Source organism: Pipistrellus kuhlii, unplaced genomic scaffold (genome assembly GCF_014108245.1).
Source record: "Pipistrellus kuhlii isolate mPipKuh1 unplaced genomic scaffold, mPipKuh1.p scaffold_m20_p_4, whole genome shotgun sequence".
NCBI lineage: Eukaryota > Metazoa > Chordata > Mammalia > Chiroptera > Vespertilionidae > Pipistrellus > Pipistrellus kuhlii.
The window spans coordinates 82,550,757-82,567,837 of NW_023425540.1; the positions used below are offsets into that span (position 1 = coordinate 82,550,757).

Here is a 17,081-nt window from a genome sequence, read left to right on the forward strand (position 1 = left end):
ACAACCCAGGCATGTGCCCTTGACCAGAATCGAACGTGGGACTCTTCATTTTGCAAGCCAGCACTCTATCCACTGAGCCAAATAGGGTAGGGCAGGTGTGTGCGTTCACTGACAGATGAAGGTCTTGATGAATTGGAAGCATTGCTGCCATGCACTGTAAGGACAGCGACGGGGCAGAGGGGAGCTGACGCCAGGCCTTCAGAGGCGCAGGGATTGCTGCCCTCACCTGGAAGAGGCTCACGTGGCTCCAGGAAACAGCCTCCATCCCGGCTGGTGTGACTCAGTGGTTGAGTGTCGACCTGTTTGCCAGGAGCTCACAGTTCAAATCCCTGTGAAGGCACATGTCAAGGTGCAGGGTAGATCCCCAGTGTAGGGTGTGCAGGAGGCAGTGGGTCAATGATTCTTTCTCATCATTGATGTTTCTATCTCTCTCCCTCTCCCTTCCTCTTTTGAATCAATAAAAATACATTTAAAAGGCACCTAAAGGTGCTATATTAACAAAGTAACAGCCTCGGAGAGAAGGGCTCAGAGAAGTGAGACCAGCAGGAGGAGGCCAGTGGGGGCACCGACCCTCGAGGAGAGGGGTGCCCTCCCTCAGGCAGCAGCGCGCTGACCCTTGGGAAGAGGGTGCCGACCCTGGTGAGAAAGGAGAAGCAGCTCACAGGTCCACAGGGGCAGAGGGGTTACAGGCAGGTGTATGAACTTCAGAGGAATTGAGTTTCTAAGGAGGCAGAGTGGTTTAAAACAGGGAAACGAGAGTTACAATGTGGATTAGGGGAGGACAAGAAGACAGTCTGTACCTGGGAGAGCTTGGGGAGCAGGTCCCCGGATTGGGGAAAGCTGTGTGGGAGCTGAGGCTTCACGAGGAGAGCTGAGGGGGTGGACAGACTAGGCTGTGGCCCAGACAATGGGCTGTCACACCCAGGCTGGGGGCTTCAGGCGGCACACATCGGTGCACAGTTCCCTCGTCTGCTCAAGGGCCTGCTTCTCAGTGGTGGCCTGGGGTTAGGTAAACGGGAGGCTGGCCACACACACACCCCTAAACGCAGCGTTTGCCCTGCGGCAGGCTGGGCTCGGCCTGTGCCGACCCCCTCCATGAAGCCCTGGTCAGACCCTGCCGGGTTCGGTGGTATTAGACTGCCTCACACCTGGGCTCTCAGCTGAGAATGTTTCTTCTCCTCAGTTTCCATAATTAGGTTAAAAAGTTAAGTCCCTTGCTGTTCAGTATGAATTTTTAAGCCAAGGTCATTTTTTGGGGTGTGGGGGATGGAGGGAGGGTGTAGCATTTCTTTTTCATTCTGCAGGTCACAGCTTAACTGCCAGTCACTTCTGCCAACTCGTCTTCACTGGGGACCACCTCATGGGGGAACCCGGGGCCTCTCTGGAGACATTTCTGGCTTCATCTAGTGGGAGGCGGCCAGGGATGCTGTGACCCCCGCGCCCCTCAGTGCAATGGCGGCAGGTGCCCCGCCCACGTGTCCGCAGGGCTGAGGGTGAGACCGCCTGGGCCCCATTCTTCCTGCCCATCCCGCTCACTGGAGTCCTTCCTGGCACTGCCTGTGGTCCGTGAGGGTCCGGATGGCTGACATTTTGGGGGGAATCATCTTATTGTCCTGGGCGAGTGCACAGACGGCAGGCGTCTTTTCTGTCTTGGTCACTGCCGCATGCCCAGTGCGGGCACGATGCCTGATATACAGTCGGTGCCCAATGACTGCCTGTTTTGGAGTGAGAAGGAACCTGTAATGAGGGTTTTTCTCTGTGGATTTACCAGTATTTCTCTGTCCAGCTTGGACAGCTCTGCCTAATGCATCACGTGAAACTTTGCTTCACTTCAAATTAAACTGTGTTCATCCCCATCAAATCCTGTCCCCCGGGCATTGTGTCACCTGGTGAGTGGCTTCCAGAGGTGTCTGTTTATAACACACAAGCCCCTCCCCTCGCGCTGTGGGAAGGGAAGGAGGCGAAGAGACAGAGGCCATGACTGAGTGCTTAATGTATAAAATGTCACCGTTTTTATTTGCCATTGTAAAGAGCTGGATCTCCTCCAGATTGTAACAAAATTTCCACAGCTTATTCCAAAAGAAAATGGTAATACAAGAGATTTTAGAAAATTAAACACATTTGTTTAAAAATTCTATCATGTAAACCTTAACATAACAGGGTAGTTACGATAATACTACACGTTTCAGCGCGACCCGGCCCACGTCCAGGCCTGGGGCACAGACCGTGGCCCAGACTCCACATCGTGGCCACGTTATCCCTGACCACCATCCGGGGGCCCAGCCAAGGGGACTCCGCCAGGCTGAGGCCTCCCACGGTGGACGTGGCTCCTGACCCACAGCCCCTCCTCCCTGAAGTCAGTATCTGATGAGTCAAGCAGTGCTTACTGAGCAGCTGTGCAGGGGGTGGAGCGAAGGCTGCAGAGGTGAAGATGGTCAGGATGAATCCAGAGAACAGAAGCCCTAGTCAGCTCCGCCCCTCACCCCCGGAAAGCCGGGTCCCCGGGCTCATGTCCGAGTGGTCAGCACTCTGCTCTCCTCCCGCGTCCCAGCCCCGTCTCTGCAGTGGCACCTCCTGTCTGGTCTCTGGGTGAACGTGGCCTCTCCCTCCACAGCTCACGTGGCCAGAGGTGGCCTGAGCAGACTCGTGGGCAGGTGGCAGCCTGGACAGGTCAGCTAGTGGCTTTCCAGTTTCCATGGAAACATGTTCACGGGCTGTAGAACTGACCCCTGGACATCGAAATGCTGACAACTCCAGCATGCTCTACCGTGGATGGTTGTCCAGGCACCGTTTAAAGAAATCAGGTTTTTTCCTGAAGAAGCTGACTGGGTCAGTGGGAAGCCACTCCGCATGGCCTTGGGGCTCTGTGACTGAAGTCGGGAGAGTTCACTGGCACTGTCCTGGCGGAAGCAGAAGGACTGCGGGCTGAGCAGGGGGTTCCAGAGCTCGGGCTGGTCGGCCTCCACCCTCATGCCTGTCAATCCCGGAGCTGACGTTTTAGCTTAGAAACATAATCAAGACCGCGTGCTACAGAGACATGAAAACGAACTTTTGGCACAGAAATCTGAGATAAAATATACAGTGCTACAATTGTGCAAAAATAGCACAGAAGCTAATCCGAACAGCAAATATTTAATGTTAGCTTTAATGAAACAATGCACAAAATTTGAAACATGATCGCTGCGAACCCCTTGCTCAGAAGCAGACGCTGCCCGGGGAAGGCCTCTGCCAGGCCCGGCCTGCAGGCTGGGGAGCCATCTAGTGCGCACTACGTCCCAAAGGAACCGCCAGGGAGAGGTCCGGACAGGAGGGGTGCCCACCCAGGATACGCCTTCGCTGGGCTGTGCTGGCAGGCGGGGCCCTGGCAGGGCCCTTCTCAGGCAGGTGGGGCCCGCCCATCCTCAGGGCGAGGCTGAAAGCCAGCCTGTTCTTTACCGTCAGTTATACGCTGCCAAGGTGAGGACGCTGGGCTGGTGCAGAGGAGCCAGAAGGAAGGAAGAGGGACTGGTTAGCAAGCCCTGCTGGGACCCAGAGAATAGGCCTGACCCCAGGTGAGGGGCAGCGGGCACCTCTGGGCTGCTCTCACAAGCAGGTGGGGTGGGCTGAGGCTGGGAACTGTGGCCCGGTGTTCAGGTGGGCAAACTTCCTCATGTGATACCAAGAGAGAAAGGAGGCCACCAGCTGGCCAGCCACAGCCGGTGCTGGGAAGCAGGCAGTGCTTCATCTCGTCACCTGGCTGGTGGGTGGGCAGGCAGTGCGCCTGTGTCCTGTGTCCTCTCACATCGGTGACAATGGTGTTATCGATCCTATGATGTGAACAGTGTTGATTGCCTCTGTTGTGTTACAGGCACAACACACAACCTGCCTCCTTGGTAAGTTCCAGTGGTTATGAAGGACTCGTCTTAATAAGCTCCCAGCCGGGCAGAGCTGAGTGCAGTGATTAGGTCACGCCCACATCCCCTGCTCTCGCTGTTAGCACCTCCTGCTAGGTTTCACACGATGACATCTTGTCTTCACTACTCAATCGGGTAACCCCTTTTGTAACTGGGTGACCCCAATGTGCCCAGCTGTTGGGTATTAAAGGAGATCCACCTCCTCCCCCAGGGCCCAACTGGACAAACGCTGGGCCATTCTCACTGTGGCTCGGTGCGCTGCAAGGGGCTGCCTGCTCCTCATGGGAGCCATGTGCCGGGCATGGATGCTAAGTGGGAGCCGCCAGGCTGAGCCCACTGCAGGCTGTCCTTTCCGTGATGATCATGGGGTGAGGGGTGCGCAGGGAGGCCGGCGGCCGGCCCTCAGGACTGGACCCAGGTTGAAGGGCAGAAGTCCCGAGGGGAAGGCATCTGTGCACCTGGCTGGGCCCAGGGTCTGTCCTGCTCTGGGAACAGGAAGCCGCTCCTCCCACATGCACAGCAGGGCCAGGGTCTGTTGAGCAGCCGAATGGACTGAATCACTGCAGAACATTCCATGTTTCCAAAGTTAAGGCTTTGAGGAGTTGCTGTGATGCGCATGTCACATGCATATCTGAGCTAAAACTAGGGGTGGTCTGTACGTGAAAGGTGATTTCAGGGTTTCTGCATGATCACGAAACAGGGTGCAAAGAGCAAGTTCTGCGCAGCCCCAGGAATGTGCTTTTACAACCAGTGGGGGAGCGGGGCGCGTTTTCCACGAATGATTCCGCTTCGGAAGATGGGAGGCAGGTTCCTCCTGTGTGAATACAGGCTGAGGGGCTCCTGGAGGTTCACACTGGACATGTTTCGGGGCAGGCGCTGGCAAAGGCCGCTGAGGTGGGCGCTCCATTCTGTATCTAACACGACCGGGAGGAGAGGCGTCGGGAGCAGGCCCCGCTGTCCGGACAGCAGTGCTGGACGGTCTCTTGGCTGCGTCACGAGGACGGAGGTGGAGCAGACAGTGGGGTGCGGGGCAGAGGGAGCGAGGCATCCTGCCCATTTTGGCCAGGGCGCAGTGGGGCTGGGAGTTGAAACGAAGGAGATGCTGACTCTCTGGACACAGCATCTCTCGGGTCCTCTCATCCCGAGCTGACCACAGGGTCCCTGCCACTCACTCTGCCGCAGCCCGAGAACAGCAGGCCCTCGGCCCAGCTGGCTGTCCCCTCAGAAGGGATTCAGGCCTGTGGCTGTGCAGGGCTGCCATAGGAGGTGGCTCTCCAGTCCATGGTGGCGCCCGGAATGCCTGCACAGGGTTTCCTCCGGGACAGCCCACCTGGGCCGAGGTCTGGGTGGAGCTGAGGGCTCTGGGACACGGAGGTGGTTAGCTCCACTGCCGTCCTTCACACGTCGTCATCCGGTTCCCTATGATCCGTCCCCGGTTTCCCTCATCCCCGTGCACTGTCACAGCCTCACCTCTGCTTCCTAGTGTCTCCCAGAAATGCGGCCTCCACATCCCAGTGCCCGTGCCCAGGGGAGAGGCACGTCCATGGCTATGTGCAGCTGGCGCCCTGGCCCTGGAGGTCTGAGGGGGAAGCTGGGTGAGGCCACGCTCTCCCCTTTATCCGTCCAGGGGCACAGGGTCCTGCTCCCCTGCGAGCACGTGGCGGCAGAGAGTGCCCTCGAGTCTGTCTTAGGGAATGACCATGATCTGTTCCAGGTGGACACGTGTCCCAGTTCACACGAGCCATGGGGCCAGGTCTGTAGGCCGAGGGCCTCAGAGCCTCTGCAGAACCGCGTCTCTCACCGGGCAGCCTTGGTATCTCCACCGTGGGGGCACCAGGTTGCCACCGATGGCTGGCTGGCTGGGTGGGTGAGGTCCCCCGAACCTGAGAAGGTGCCTGTGGATCAGGCCCTTGGGTCTCCTGGGCCCGCTCCTCCCAGCAGCCAGGCCCTGGGAGCCACAGTTCAGCGTTACCCACGGGCTCCTTCGCATGCAGGCCCGGGGTCCCTGTGGGAGAGGCCGCAGAGCGGAGGCTGGCCATGGGGCGCTGACAAGGGGTCAGTCCAACAGCTACTGGGGAGAGTGAAATGGAAAGGAACCCGCCCACTGGCCATAGGCGGCAGCAGGCAGTTAGAAAAAGAGGAGTAACAGTCATTACTGCTCCCGGCAGGAAAAGCCAGAGGCAGCTTCTGAGGGAACCGGGGCTCCAAGCCCGCCTGGCCCGTCCGCCGGCCCCTGAAGGGAGGAAAGGAGGCCTGGCTGCTGGGCAGACCGGGGAGAGTGCCCACGTGTCCACGTCTGACCAGTTTAATCGGTGCCGTGCGGCCGGTGGGAAGGTGTGCTCTCAGGTCACCGGTGCGTGTGGCCGTCACTCCAGGTGGCAGGTCCGGCTGCCGTGGCCGGACTGGGGCAGGAGGCCGGGAGGCAGCAGCGCAGCACGGAAGCTGAGCCTGGGCGTCCACGGAGGTCAGAGGTCACCGCTCTGGGGCTCCACGTTGCGCGTCTCCCTGGGCTGGCTGCGGGACAGCTTGGGGAAGCGGGAGGCCGCCCTGGGCCGGCTGCTCTTGCTCAGCGGCTCCCCGGGCGGGGCGGCGTCTCTGTAAGAGAGGGGAGAGCGGAGAAGTGGGCTCCGAACGCAGGGACCGGGCTCCGGAGCGGGGCTCATGGACAGCTGCTCCCAGCTGGCTGGTGATGCAACATGGAGACACTGAGAGTCCACACTGGCACGTACACTTTCCCTTCCAAAGCACCAGCACAGCTGTGGGGCCACCAGCTCTGGCTGTGAGAGAAGGGACCAGCCATAGCCTTCACCCCTCCCACACCCGCCTCCCCGCACTTTCATTGCTCCGCAAAGGCACGCTCCAGTAGAAGAGAAGGCGTTGAACACACTGCAGACACGAGAGGTGCCGCACAGACACGGGAGGCTGCAGGATTCATCCTCAGAGGGCAGTCGGGGCAGATGCCAGCGTGGAATAAGGGGGTCACTGATACTGGTTACGCAGAGCGGGGGTGAGGACGCCACAGAGGAGCGCATCTGCTGACCTGCCCGCAGAGATGCGATGAGGATTCGGCTAAAACAAAGTGGGGGTCCGGGCCTCCTCTCCGGGTGGTCGGGCTGGAGCCTCAGAAAAGACCAGAGAGTGGATTGTAGAGGAGAGAGAAGCAGCGTTTGAGGACCTGGGTTACAGGGCGTCCTCAGTGGCAGACCGAGAGAGGGAGCTGCATGGTTCTCAAGAGATCGCTGGCCTGTGCGTGACCTGGGCACGTGGTCAGGACCCTGTCATGAGACGGGGAAGGGAAAACACAGTATTTCTCCAGGAACACGTGCGAGGTGGAGATGGGGAAACGGAACACACAGAGTGGTGATGTTAGGACACCGCATAGGCTGTCCGTGTTCCCGCCTGGCCCGGGAGGCGTGGTGTATCCCATGGGAAAAGAGCCGTGGATTCATGTGGAGGAAAAGGCGTAAAAAGTGCACACGTGGGTAAAAACGACGTGAGGTGCCATGCAGCAGCTCTCACAGCTGACATCGTAGTTCTGGGCGGCCAGGACGAGGCGGAGTGGAGTGGGCCTGCGCCATGCTGCGATCTGCTAGTTTCTAAGCACAGGAATTAAAACACTCTTTCAGGGAGGGCACACCCTGCCATGTATAGGGAAACCCTGAAGGATGTTCATGCTTTCCTCATCCCAGGTGGTAAGCGCTGTCCCAGGCACTGAGGATGGCATGGGGAACAAGGCAGGTTCTCCTGGCCCTGGAGCTCACAGGGATGTTAACGTGCCATCTATATCTATCTATCTATCTATCTATCTATCTATCTATCTATCTATCTATAAAAACCTTTTAAAAATATATATTTTATTGATTTTTTACAGAGAGGAAGGGAGAGGGATAGAGAGTTAGAAACATCGATGAGAGAGAAGCATCGATCAGCTGCCTCTTGCACACCCCCTACTGGGGATGTGCCCGCAACCAAGGTACATGCCCTTGACTGGAATTGAACCTGGGACCCTTCAGTCCGCAAGCTGATGCTCTATCCACTGAGCCAAAAGCCTAAGTGACTGAACGACCTAATGACCATTTGACAGGTTGCTATGACGTGCATTGATCACCAGGAGGCAGACACTCAACACAGGAGCCGCCCCCTTGTGGTCAGTGCGCTTCCACAATGGTGGTGCCGCTCAGCTGACAGTTGGGCTCCAGATGCCGGGTTCATGGCTGGTGAGCACAGCAGCAGTTGCATGAGCCTCTCTCGCTTCCACTGCAGCACTACTGAGCAGCAGCAGTGGCAGGCACAATGGAGCCAGGACTGAGTGGCGTGGCACCCAACTTGGGCTCCTCCCTGGCCTCCTGCCACTTTATGCACTACTGCATCTCTTGAGGGATATCAGATTAACAGTCCCAATCCTGAAACTGACAGTCCAACATCCCCTGAGGGGTCCCAGATTGCTAGAGGGTACAGGCCAGGCTGGGGGACCCAACGGGTGCAGATAAAGAAGAGACAGTGTGCTTAGGCTTTTATATATATAGATGACATGTTAACATCCCTGTGAGTTCCAGGGGCAAGCTGCCTGAAGATGGCAGAAAGTGCCCTGAGAGGGACAGGGAGTGAAGGGTGCAGCTGAAGGCTCCGGTGGAGAGCCCACAATCTGGTTGTGTTTTAAGTGCTCCTGTGTGCTGGGCAGAGGGTGGGCTGGAGGACAGGCTGTGGCTGTGAGCTCTGACCTCCTACAGCTACTGTGACACACCTCCACACATATAGTGGCTTAGGACTTACAGTCCTGGAGGGCAGATACCTAGAATGGGACTGCCAGGGCGGAAGTCAGGTTGCATCTGTTTCCCCACTTTTTCCGTTGCCTCCAACTGGCTGTCTCCATCGCCAAAGCCGCAGTGTAGTAACCCAGATCTTCCCTCCTCTAAGGACCCTGTGACTGCACCGGGCCTGGATAACCTCCCTCTTCTGAGACCAAGTCACAGCTGAGGGGTCCCCTCTGCCACAGAAAGGGACACATTCACAGGTTCCAGGAAGCAGGGAGAAGGCATTTTGGGGGCCATTCTACCTAGCACAGATGTTTCTTTCCTTCCTCCTCCTTCCCTTCCCTCTTTACCTCCCTCCCTCCTCTCCTTTTTCACAGCACTTATTGTTACTTCTTAACTTTGTATTGCTAAACAGTCCTTACTCAATGAACCTGTGTGAATATTTTGGTTTAAAACACTTTAAAGTACAGCAAAATATTTCATTGGTGGCTTAGGTGCTAATCTGTGCATTTTCTTTTTATAACTTTTTTTTATTTTTCAATTATAGTTGACATACAGTATTATATTAGTTTGAGGTGTAAATCATAGTGATTAGACATTTATATGCCTTATGAAGTGCTCACCCATAAGTCTACAGCCACCTGACACATACATAGCTATTACAATATTATCGACTAGATTCCCTGTGCTGTATGAACATCCCTGTGACTGCTTTTATAACTGGCCATTTGTACATCTTAATGCCTTCACCTTTTCTCCCAAGTCCCTTCCCCGCTGGCAACTATTAATATGTTCTCTGTACCTATGAGTCTGTTTGTTTTGTTTATTTTATTTTTTTTAGATTCCACATATTAGTGAAATAATATGGTATTTGTCTCTGTATGTGACATTTCACTCAGTAAAATACCCTCTAGGTCCATCCATATTACAGATGGCAATATTTCATTCTTTTTTATGACTGAGTCCTATTCCCTTGTGTGTATGCACCATCTCTTTTGTATCTGTCTACTGATGGACACTCAGGTTGTTTCCACAGCTTGGCTATTGCAAATAATGCTTCAGTGAGCATAGGGGTGCGTACTATGTCTTTTCTATTTCTTCATATAAATACCCAGAAGTGTATTCTTATGCTGGATCATAAGAAGTGTTATTTTTAATTTTTTGAGGAATCTCCATACTATTTTACTTGATGGCTGTACCAGTCTGCATTCCCACCAAGGGTGCACAAGGGTTTTCAACAGTACGTGAACCCACGCAAAGCCACCTGCCAGCTGCATTTCCTTAGATAAGGTCCTTGCTCTTGCTGCTGTAACAAAGGTGGGTGGTTTTGAGCGTTATGTGGATAAAGCTGGGCAGTGCCTGGCAGGAGTAATCACCTGCCTGTGGGCTTTGCCAGGTGCCAGCGAGGCCCTGGGTGTACAGAGATTAACAGGAGTCCCAAGAGCCCATAGCAGACTGTGACAGTGGAACATGGTGGCTGCTTCACACCGGGCACACAGGGTGCTGAGCTCTGGCAGTGAGAGGGCTTCCTGCAGGGAAGAGCGAGAACGATGGTCAACAGAAGTTGGATGGTTCGCCGTGAGCGGCTCTTTAGATGTGCATGAAGGCAGGCGAGGCAGCTCTGTGGTGGCTGTGTGGGCCCAGCGACTTGCCCTCCATGGCAGCAGGACTGACCTCTGGCTGCAGGGAGAAGCCACTGAGATGGCGTCTGTCAAACACCCAAGGCTGACTCAGTGAGTGCGGAGGGTACCCAGGGTGGACTGGAATGGGGCGGGGTGCCAGTCCATCAGAACTGGACAGGCCTAGGGGTGCCAGGCACAGCTCAGTCTAAAAGCCAGAATAGCAGTGACAATGAGCTGAGCCCCCTGGGGCTGGGCGTGAGAGGGCAGGACTGCTGTACACAAAGTCCCAGGAACGGGAGAGTGGATGGCGCCGAGGCTCCGGAAGATAAACCAGCTGGGCGAGCTGAGGGCAGACACTGGGGCGGGCCCATAACTAGTGGGTGATGGGTGGCAGGGCAGCTGATCACAGGGCTGGTTCTGTTGAAAGCACTGAGCTGGAGTGAAGAGTGGGAACAGGACTCATTGGCATGTATGAGGCCAAACCACACGAAACTGACATTCATATTCCAGGTCAAAAACCATCTAATAGTTTCATGGACCTGTTGGCCATTTGCATGTTTTCTTTGAAGAAAATGTCTATTCAAGACCTTAGCCTATTTTTAAATCAGAGAAATGCAAATCAAAACCACAGTGACACCGCCTCACACCTGTCAGGATGGTAGGTAGCTAGAAAACAGGACAGCGACTGTCGGTGAAGGCATTCAGACTCAATAGGAAAGCAAAACGGTGCAGCCGCTCCTGCCAACAGTATGGAGGCACCTCAAAATCACCAAAAGGACTGCCTTCCGACCCAGCCATCCCACTTCTGGGTTGTATCCTAAAAACTGAAACCGGGGATCTGAGATATCTGCCCTCCTACTCACTGCATTATTCACAACAGCCGAGATTCGCAAACCCCCCAACCCCGGGGTGGGCAAGTGGATGAAGCAAGTGTGGTGTGTGCGCACAATGGGGCAGTCAGCCTGTGTGACACCGCAGAGGACAAGATGTTTTTTCTTCTCCTCCCGGAGTAGAAAGTGCAGGGCACTGGGGACAGGTCACTGATGCACCATGAGACTCAATTGCTCACTTATACAACGAGATCACAGTGAAAAGATAAATGGCAATTTAGAAATGGACAAAGGGCTTGAATAGCCATTTCTCCAAAGAAGACATACAAATGACCAATAAGAATATGAAAAGATACTCAACATCATTAGTCATCAGCCACCACTTCACACCTGCTAGGGGGCTGCTCTCAATAGGTCACACAATAAGTATTGGTGAAGATGTGGAGAAATCTGCTGGTGGGAGTGTAAAAGGGTGCAGCTGCTTTGTTTTTTGTTTAAATAAATTTTTATATTTTAATTACAGTTGACATACAGTATTATTAGATATTATTAGTTTCAGGTGTACACCCCAGTGATTAGACATTTATATATCTTGTGAAGTAATCATCCTGATAAATCTCATACCCATCTGGCACCATACAGTTATTACACTATTATCCTGTTTCCCTGAAAATAAGACAGTGTCTTATATTAATTTTTGCCTCCTAAGATGTCCTAGGTCTTATTTTCAGGGGATGTCTTATTTTTCCATGAAGAAGAATACAGTACACATTTATTGTTAAATGAAAATAAAGGAAATTTATTACCTGTATACAGTACGGTAGTACGGTAGTTGTCAACACAAACCAGACCAACTGAATCCTACAGTATCAAGAATTTACTCATTTATTCAATGACAATCATGTCGTCATCTTCTGGAACATCATCATAACAATCCAATTCCTAAATTTCCTGGTGAATTTCTTATGACTCCATTTCTTTCAGAATCAGTGGACCAAATCTCTCATGTTTAGCCTAGGGGGGCCTTCTTTTGGGGGGGATGCCTTGTATTTCACATAGAAGGAAACCTGTAAGTAGGTCTTATTTTTGGAGAATGTCTTATTTTCGGGGAAATACGGTACTATTCCCTATCTGTACTTTACATCCAGTGACTACCTACCAATGTGTACTTTAATTCCTCATCTTTTTCACCCATCCCCCCAAGCTCCTTCCCATCAAAATGGTCTCTGTATCTGTGAGTCTGTTTCTGTTCTGCTTGTTCACTCATTTATTTTTATATTGCACATAAGTGGAATTATGGCATTGTCGTCCTCTATCTGACTTCACTCAGCACAATCCCCTCTAGGTCCATCCATGTTGTTGCAGTCGGCGATTTCATTCTTTTAAAATGGCTGAGTCACATTCATTGCGTATACACACCACTTTTTTTACTGAAGGTCACATGTTGCTCCTATAAATAATGCTTCAATGAATATAAGGATGTGTCTTTTTTTTTTTTTTTTTTTTAGTGTTTTGGGTTTTTTAAATACCCAGAAGTGGGCTTGCAGGGTCGCTTCTTTGTCTCTTTGCTTAAAGTCTATTTTGTTTGGTCCAGGCGTCTTCAAACTATGGCCCGCGGGCCACATGCGGCCCGCAGAGGAGTCTGATCCGGCCCACCAGGTTTTTTGGGCAGTGAGCGCAGCCGAGGTGTTACAGTAGGAATTAGTAGTTCATATAGTCCGGCCCTCCAGCTCTCTGAGGGACCGTGATCTGGCCCCCACTTTAAAAAGTTTGAAGACGCCTGGTTAGACATTGCTACCCCAGCTTATTGATTCATTTTCTTTTTCATGAAATATCTTTTGCCATCCCTTTCCTTTTAGTTTGTGGGTGTCTTTCTTTTTTTAAAAATATATTTTATTGATTTTTTTTTTTTTACAGAGAGGAAGAGAGAGGGATAGTTAGAAACATCGATGAGAGAGAATCATCAATCAGCTGCCTCTTGCACACCCCCTACTGAGGATATGCCCGCAATCAACATACATGCCCTTGACCGGAATCAAACCTGGGACCTTTCAGTCTGCAGGCCGACGTTCTATCCACTGAGCCAAACCAGTCTCGGCAGTTTGTGGGTGTCTTTCTATCTTAAGTGTGTCTGTGGACGGCATATGGAAGGCTCTTGTTTTGTTATTAAGCCACCTATGTCTTTTGTAATATGTAATCAATTTGCATTTAAATTAATTGTTGATAGAGATGAACTTATTGTCATTTTATTATATTTTAAAATACCTTTTTTTTTTTTTAAAGAATACTCTTTACCATTTATTATAATACTGGCTTGGTGGTGATGAACTCCTTTAGCTCTTTATCTGACCTTCAATTCTGAATGAGAGCTTTGCTGGGTAGTGTAATCTTGGTTGTAGGTCACTTTGGATATTTCTTGCTTCTCCCTTATGAGAAATCAGCTGACAGTCCTATGGGTGCTCCCTTATTAGGTAACTAACTACTTTTCTCTTGCTTTTAAGATGTTCTCTTTGTAACCTTTGGCGTTTTGATTATGATGTGTCTTGGTGTGGGTCTCTTTGGGTTCATCTTGTTTGGGACCCTCTGCACTTCTGTACTTGTAAGTCTATTTCTTTCTTCAGGTTAAGGAAGTTTGCAGTCATTGTTTTTTCAAATAGGTTTTCAATTCTTTGCTCTTTCTCTTTTCTCCCTCCATGATGCAAATGTTGGTACTCTTGAAGTTGTCCCAGAGGTTTTTTTTTAAACTATTTCCATTTTGGAGGGGAATCTTTTTCTTTTTGCAGTTCTGATTGGGTATTTTCCACTTTCTTATCTTCCAAAATGCTGATGATCCTCTGCTTCATCTACTCCACTGCTGGTTCCCTGTAATGCATTCTTCATTTTAGTTAGTGTATTCTTCATTTATGCCTGGTTCTTTATATTTTCTATGTCTGTTTTTATATATTTCCTATCTCTTTGTTGAAGTTCTCACTAAGTTCATTGAGCATCCTTATGACCAGTGTTTTGAACTCTGCATCTGGCAGATTGCATATCTCCATTTTCTTTTTCTGGAGTTTTGTTCTGTTCTCTCATTTGGGTCATGTGTTGTTTTTTTGGCTGACTCCCTGTGCATTTCTTTATATTAGGTGGACCTGCTATGTCTCTAGTCCATTAGAGTGGCCTAAGTAGTAGGTGTCCTGTAGGGCCCAAGGGTGCAGCCTCCTCAGTTACTTGAGCCAGGCACTTGAGGTGTGTGCCCCTTCCTTTTGTAGTTGAGTCCTGAGTGCTGTTGGCACATCCATAGAAGGTATTTACCCCCAGGCCAATCAGCTGATTGGCTGCAACCACAATGGAGCACCTGCTGTGCAGGGGCAGGCCCCACGGAGCAGACATTGCTTTAGTGGGGCTCTGGTGCCCGATGATTCTGCCCGTTCAGTGTGTCACTTGTGGAGGTGGTTAGGTGGTGCTTTGGCATGGCTATCACTGTCCTCTGGCTACGCTGGCCCTGGGGCCTCCGGAAGATGCAGGCCAAGGTCAGCTGCTGCCTGTGCCCTGCCCTGGGCCACCCAGCATGAGCTACAAAGCGATCTGCAGATGGCTGCTACTTGTGCTGGGACCTCTTGGCAGGAGGTATGAGACATGCTGAGACCATTTCTTTGTGTCTCCATTTCTTTTTTATATATTATTAATTTTAGAGAGGAAGGGAGAAGGAGAGAGAGTCATTGATTGGATACCTCCTGCACACTCACACTGGGGATCGAGCTCACAACCCAGGTATGTGTCCTTGGCCAGAATCAAACCTGGGACCCTTTAGTCCCCAGGCCGACGTTCTATCCACTGAGCTAAATGGGCTAAGGCTGTGTCTCCATTTTTTTTTTTTTTTACAAGGGTTCCTGTATCATGTAATAAGCACATAAATCTATATGCTTTTTCCTGTTACTCTGTTTTATATTATTTTAATTCTTAGGCCCAGAAAAAAAAAAGAGAAAAAAAAAAGGGGGATGAACCTTAATATTTTACTAAGCCTGAGAGGTCCACATGTAAATTATTTCATTCATGTGAAAGTCTGTAGAGATGAGAGGTACATTTGTGGTTGTTTGGATTTCTTTTTGAAGTGATGAAGATGTACTAAGATTGACCATGATGTACTAAGATTGACCATGACAACGGCTGTGTACATGTGTGAATATACTATACTAAACCCCACTGATTTGTGTATTTTTTGAGTGGGTGAATTGTATATGGTATATGAATTATATCTCAATAAGGAGGTTTTAAAAAAGTGGCACGAGCCAATAGGAAGAAAGGCTCTTCTCTGGTGGGTTTTGTGGCAAAGCTGAGGGATGACATTCAATGCCAGGCCCGCACGGCACCACAGGGGGTTCTTAGTGAATGCCCCCCCACCCCCCCATCACTGCTTCTGAACTTGGCTTTGGCCACCTGCAGCATGAGCACGGCTCAGGCTTCTCTGAGGAAACCGCCCAGGTGATAACTAAGTCCTGTCCTTTGACTCTGGTGCTGTGGGGGCCATGCTGGGGTCCACGAGGGATGGTCTAGAGACCCCGTTCAAATCAATAAGCAGGAAACAGGGAGCAGTGATGCAGAGGCTTCCTTCTCCCAACTCAGGAGATGCCTGCCTCCCTGGCCTATGGGACGTCTCTGGGGCATCATATCACATGGCCGGCTCTCTGCACCTGGCCCTCAGCTGGAGGGCCATAGGAGCTAGTCTCCTGAGAACTGTCAGTCACAGAAGCTGGCCCCGGGCCCCACTGGGGGTCTTCCCTCTCCAGCAGGGATGAGGCAGTGAGCCCCTCCCCATCAGATCTTCCGCTTCTGAGGCGCTAGCTCAGCACTCATTTTGGAAACTCATTGGTCTGATCAGTCTCTCCCTGCTGTGGGCTACCATCAAGGCACCAAGGGTGTCCATGTGTGTGAAGTGGCCCCTGCCAGGAGCCCCAGACATGGCTGTTCTTCTTAATGAGCCTGCTGGGCACTGCCATGGTGTCACAGGCTCCGGCATGCGGGAGCAATCGATCTGATGATCTCAACCACTCATCAGTGAAAACGGCCACTGGGGGAGATCTGCTTTTCATTTCACTTACCAACTGGCTTTTGAAGGCCAGTCAATATTCCATTTACTGGGAGCTGCCTTACGCAGCTTGGGTGGGGAGGGGGTTAAGGAGGGAATTTTGCACTGGCCCTGCCTGCTACTGGGCTGGATTACAGAACACAGGGGGACCGAGTGGTGTGCACCTCCTCCACAAGCGACACTCTCAACAGGCAGACTCATCGGGACCAGAGCCCAACCGAGGCAATGTCTGCTCTGTGGGGTCAGCCCTGCACAGCAGTTGCTCCAATATGGTTGCAGCCAATTCACCCATTTGTAAGGGTTGTGGTCATTGTCCCCCGAGACCAAGCTCTCGGGTGACATTTGTGACTGGGGACCTTGGAGAATGGTGCTGCCTCCAGAATGTGCAGACCATGGAGGAGTGCTGCCCAGCTGTCTGATGCCCTCAGACCTGCGTGGTGAGGGGGGCGGCCTGGCCCCACCCCACGCAGGCTGGTTGTGAGGGCTGCAGTGACAGGTTGGTCCAGGTGAATGCACTCCTAGGCGCCTCTCAGGGTTCAGGACCCTGGGGATCCCACTCTGCTCGTCTCTCCTCTGTCATCTTTGCGGTTTCTCTCTGCGACCCCCATTGAGTGGGTGGTGAGGAGTCTTCTGCAGCATTTCCTGTTTCCTGCCCTGTGGTTTGATCGGATCCCAAGACTTTCACCATCCAGACGTGACCCAGAAATGGCTGACAGTAACAGGAGCTCTCCAAAGGCAGGACTGTGTCCTCTTCTTCTTTGGATCCCACACTTTCTGACCCCAAAGGGCACCAGGTGATTTAGTTATTCTGGATGGATCAGAGAAGGCCACTGCTTGTCAAGGTTGGGGCTAAAAATTATACAAATTCTCCTGTATTCTGTGCTCTGGCCTTGAAGGAGGTGCTGTGACTGACA

General features: G+C 52.1%; 1 protein-coding gene across 6 annotated transcripts in view; it reads right to left on the reverse strand.

Moving 5' to 3' along the window:
* Window positions 1-1,989: 1,989 nt before the first annotated feature.
* The window catches only part of SNX29 (sorting nexin 29), a 413,174-nt gene continuing 398,082 nt past the window's right edge, over window positions 1,990-17,081 (reverse strand). For all 6 annotated transcript variants that reach the window (XM_036411104.2, XM_036411105.2, XM_045571684.1 and 3 more), the window contains one exon: window positions 1,990-6,488. In XM_036411104.2, the coding sequence (XP_036266997.1) occupies window positions 6,359-6,488 (130 nt within the window). In that variant the 3' untranslated portion in view covers window positions 1,990-6,358. The remainder of the gene's footprint in view (window positions 6,489-17,081) is intronic.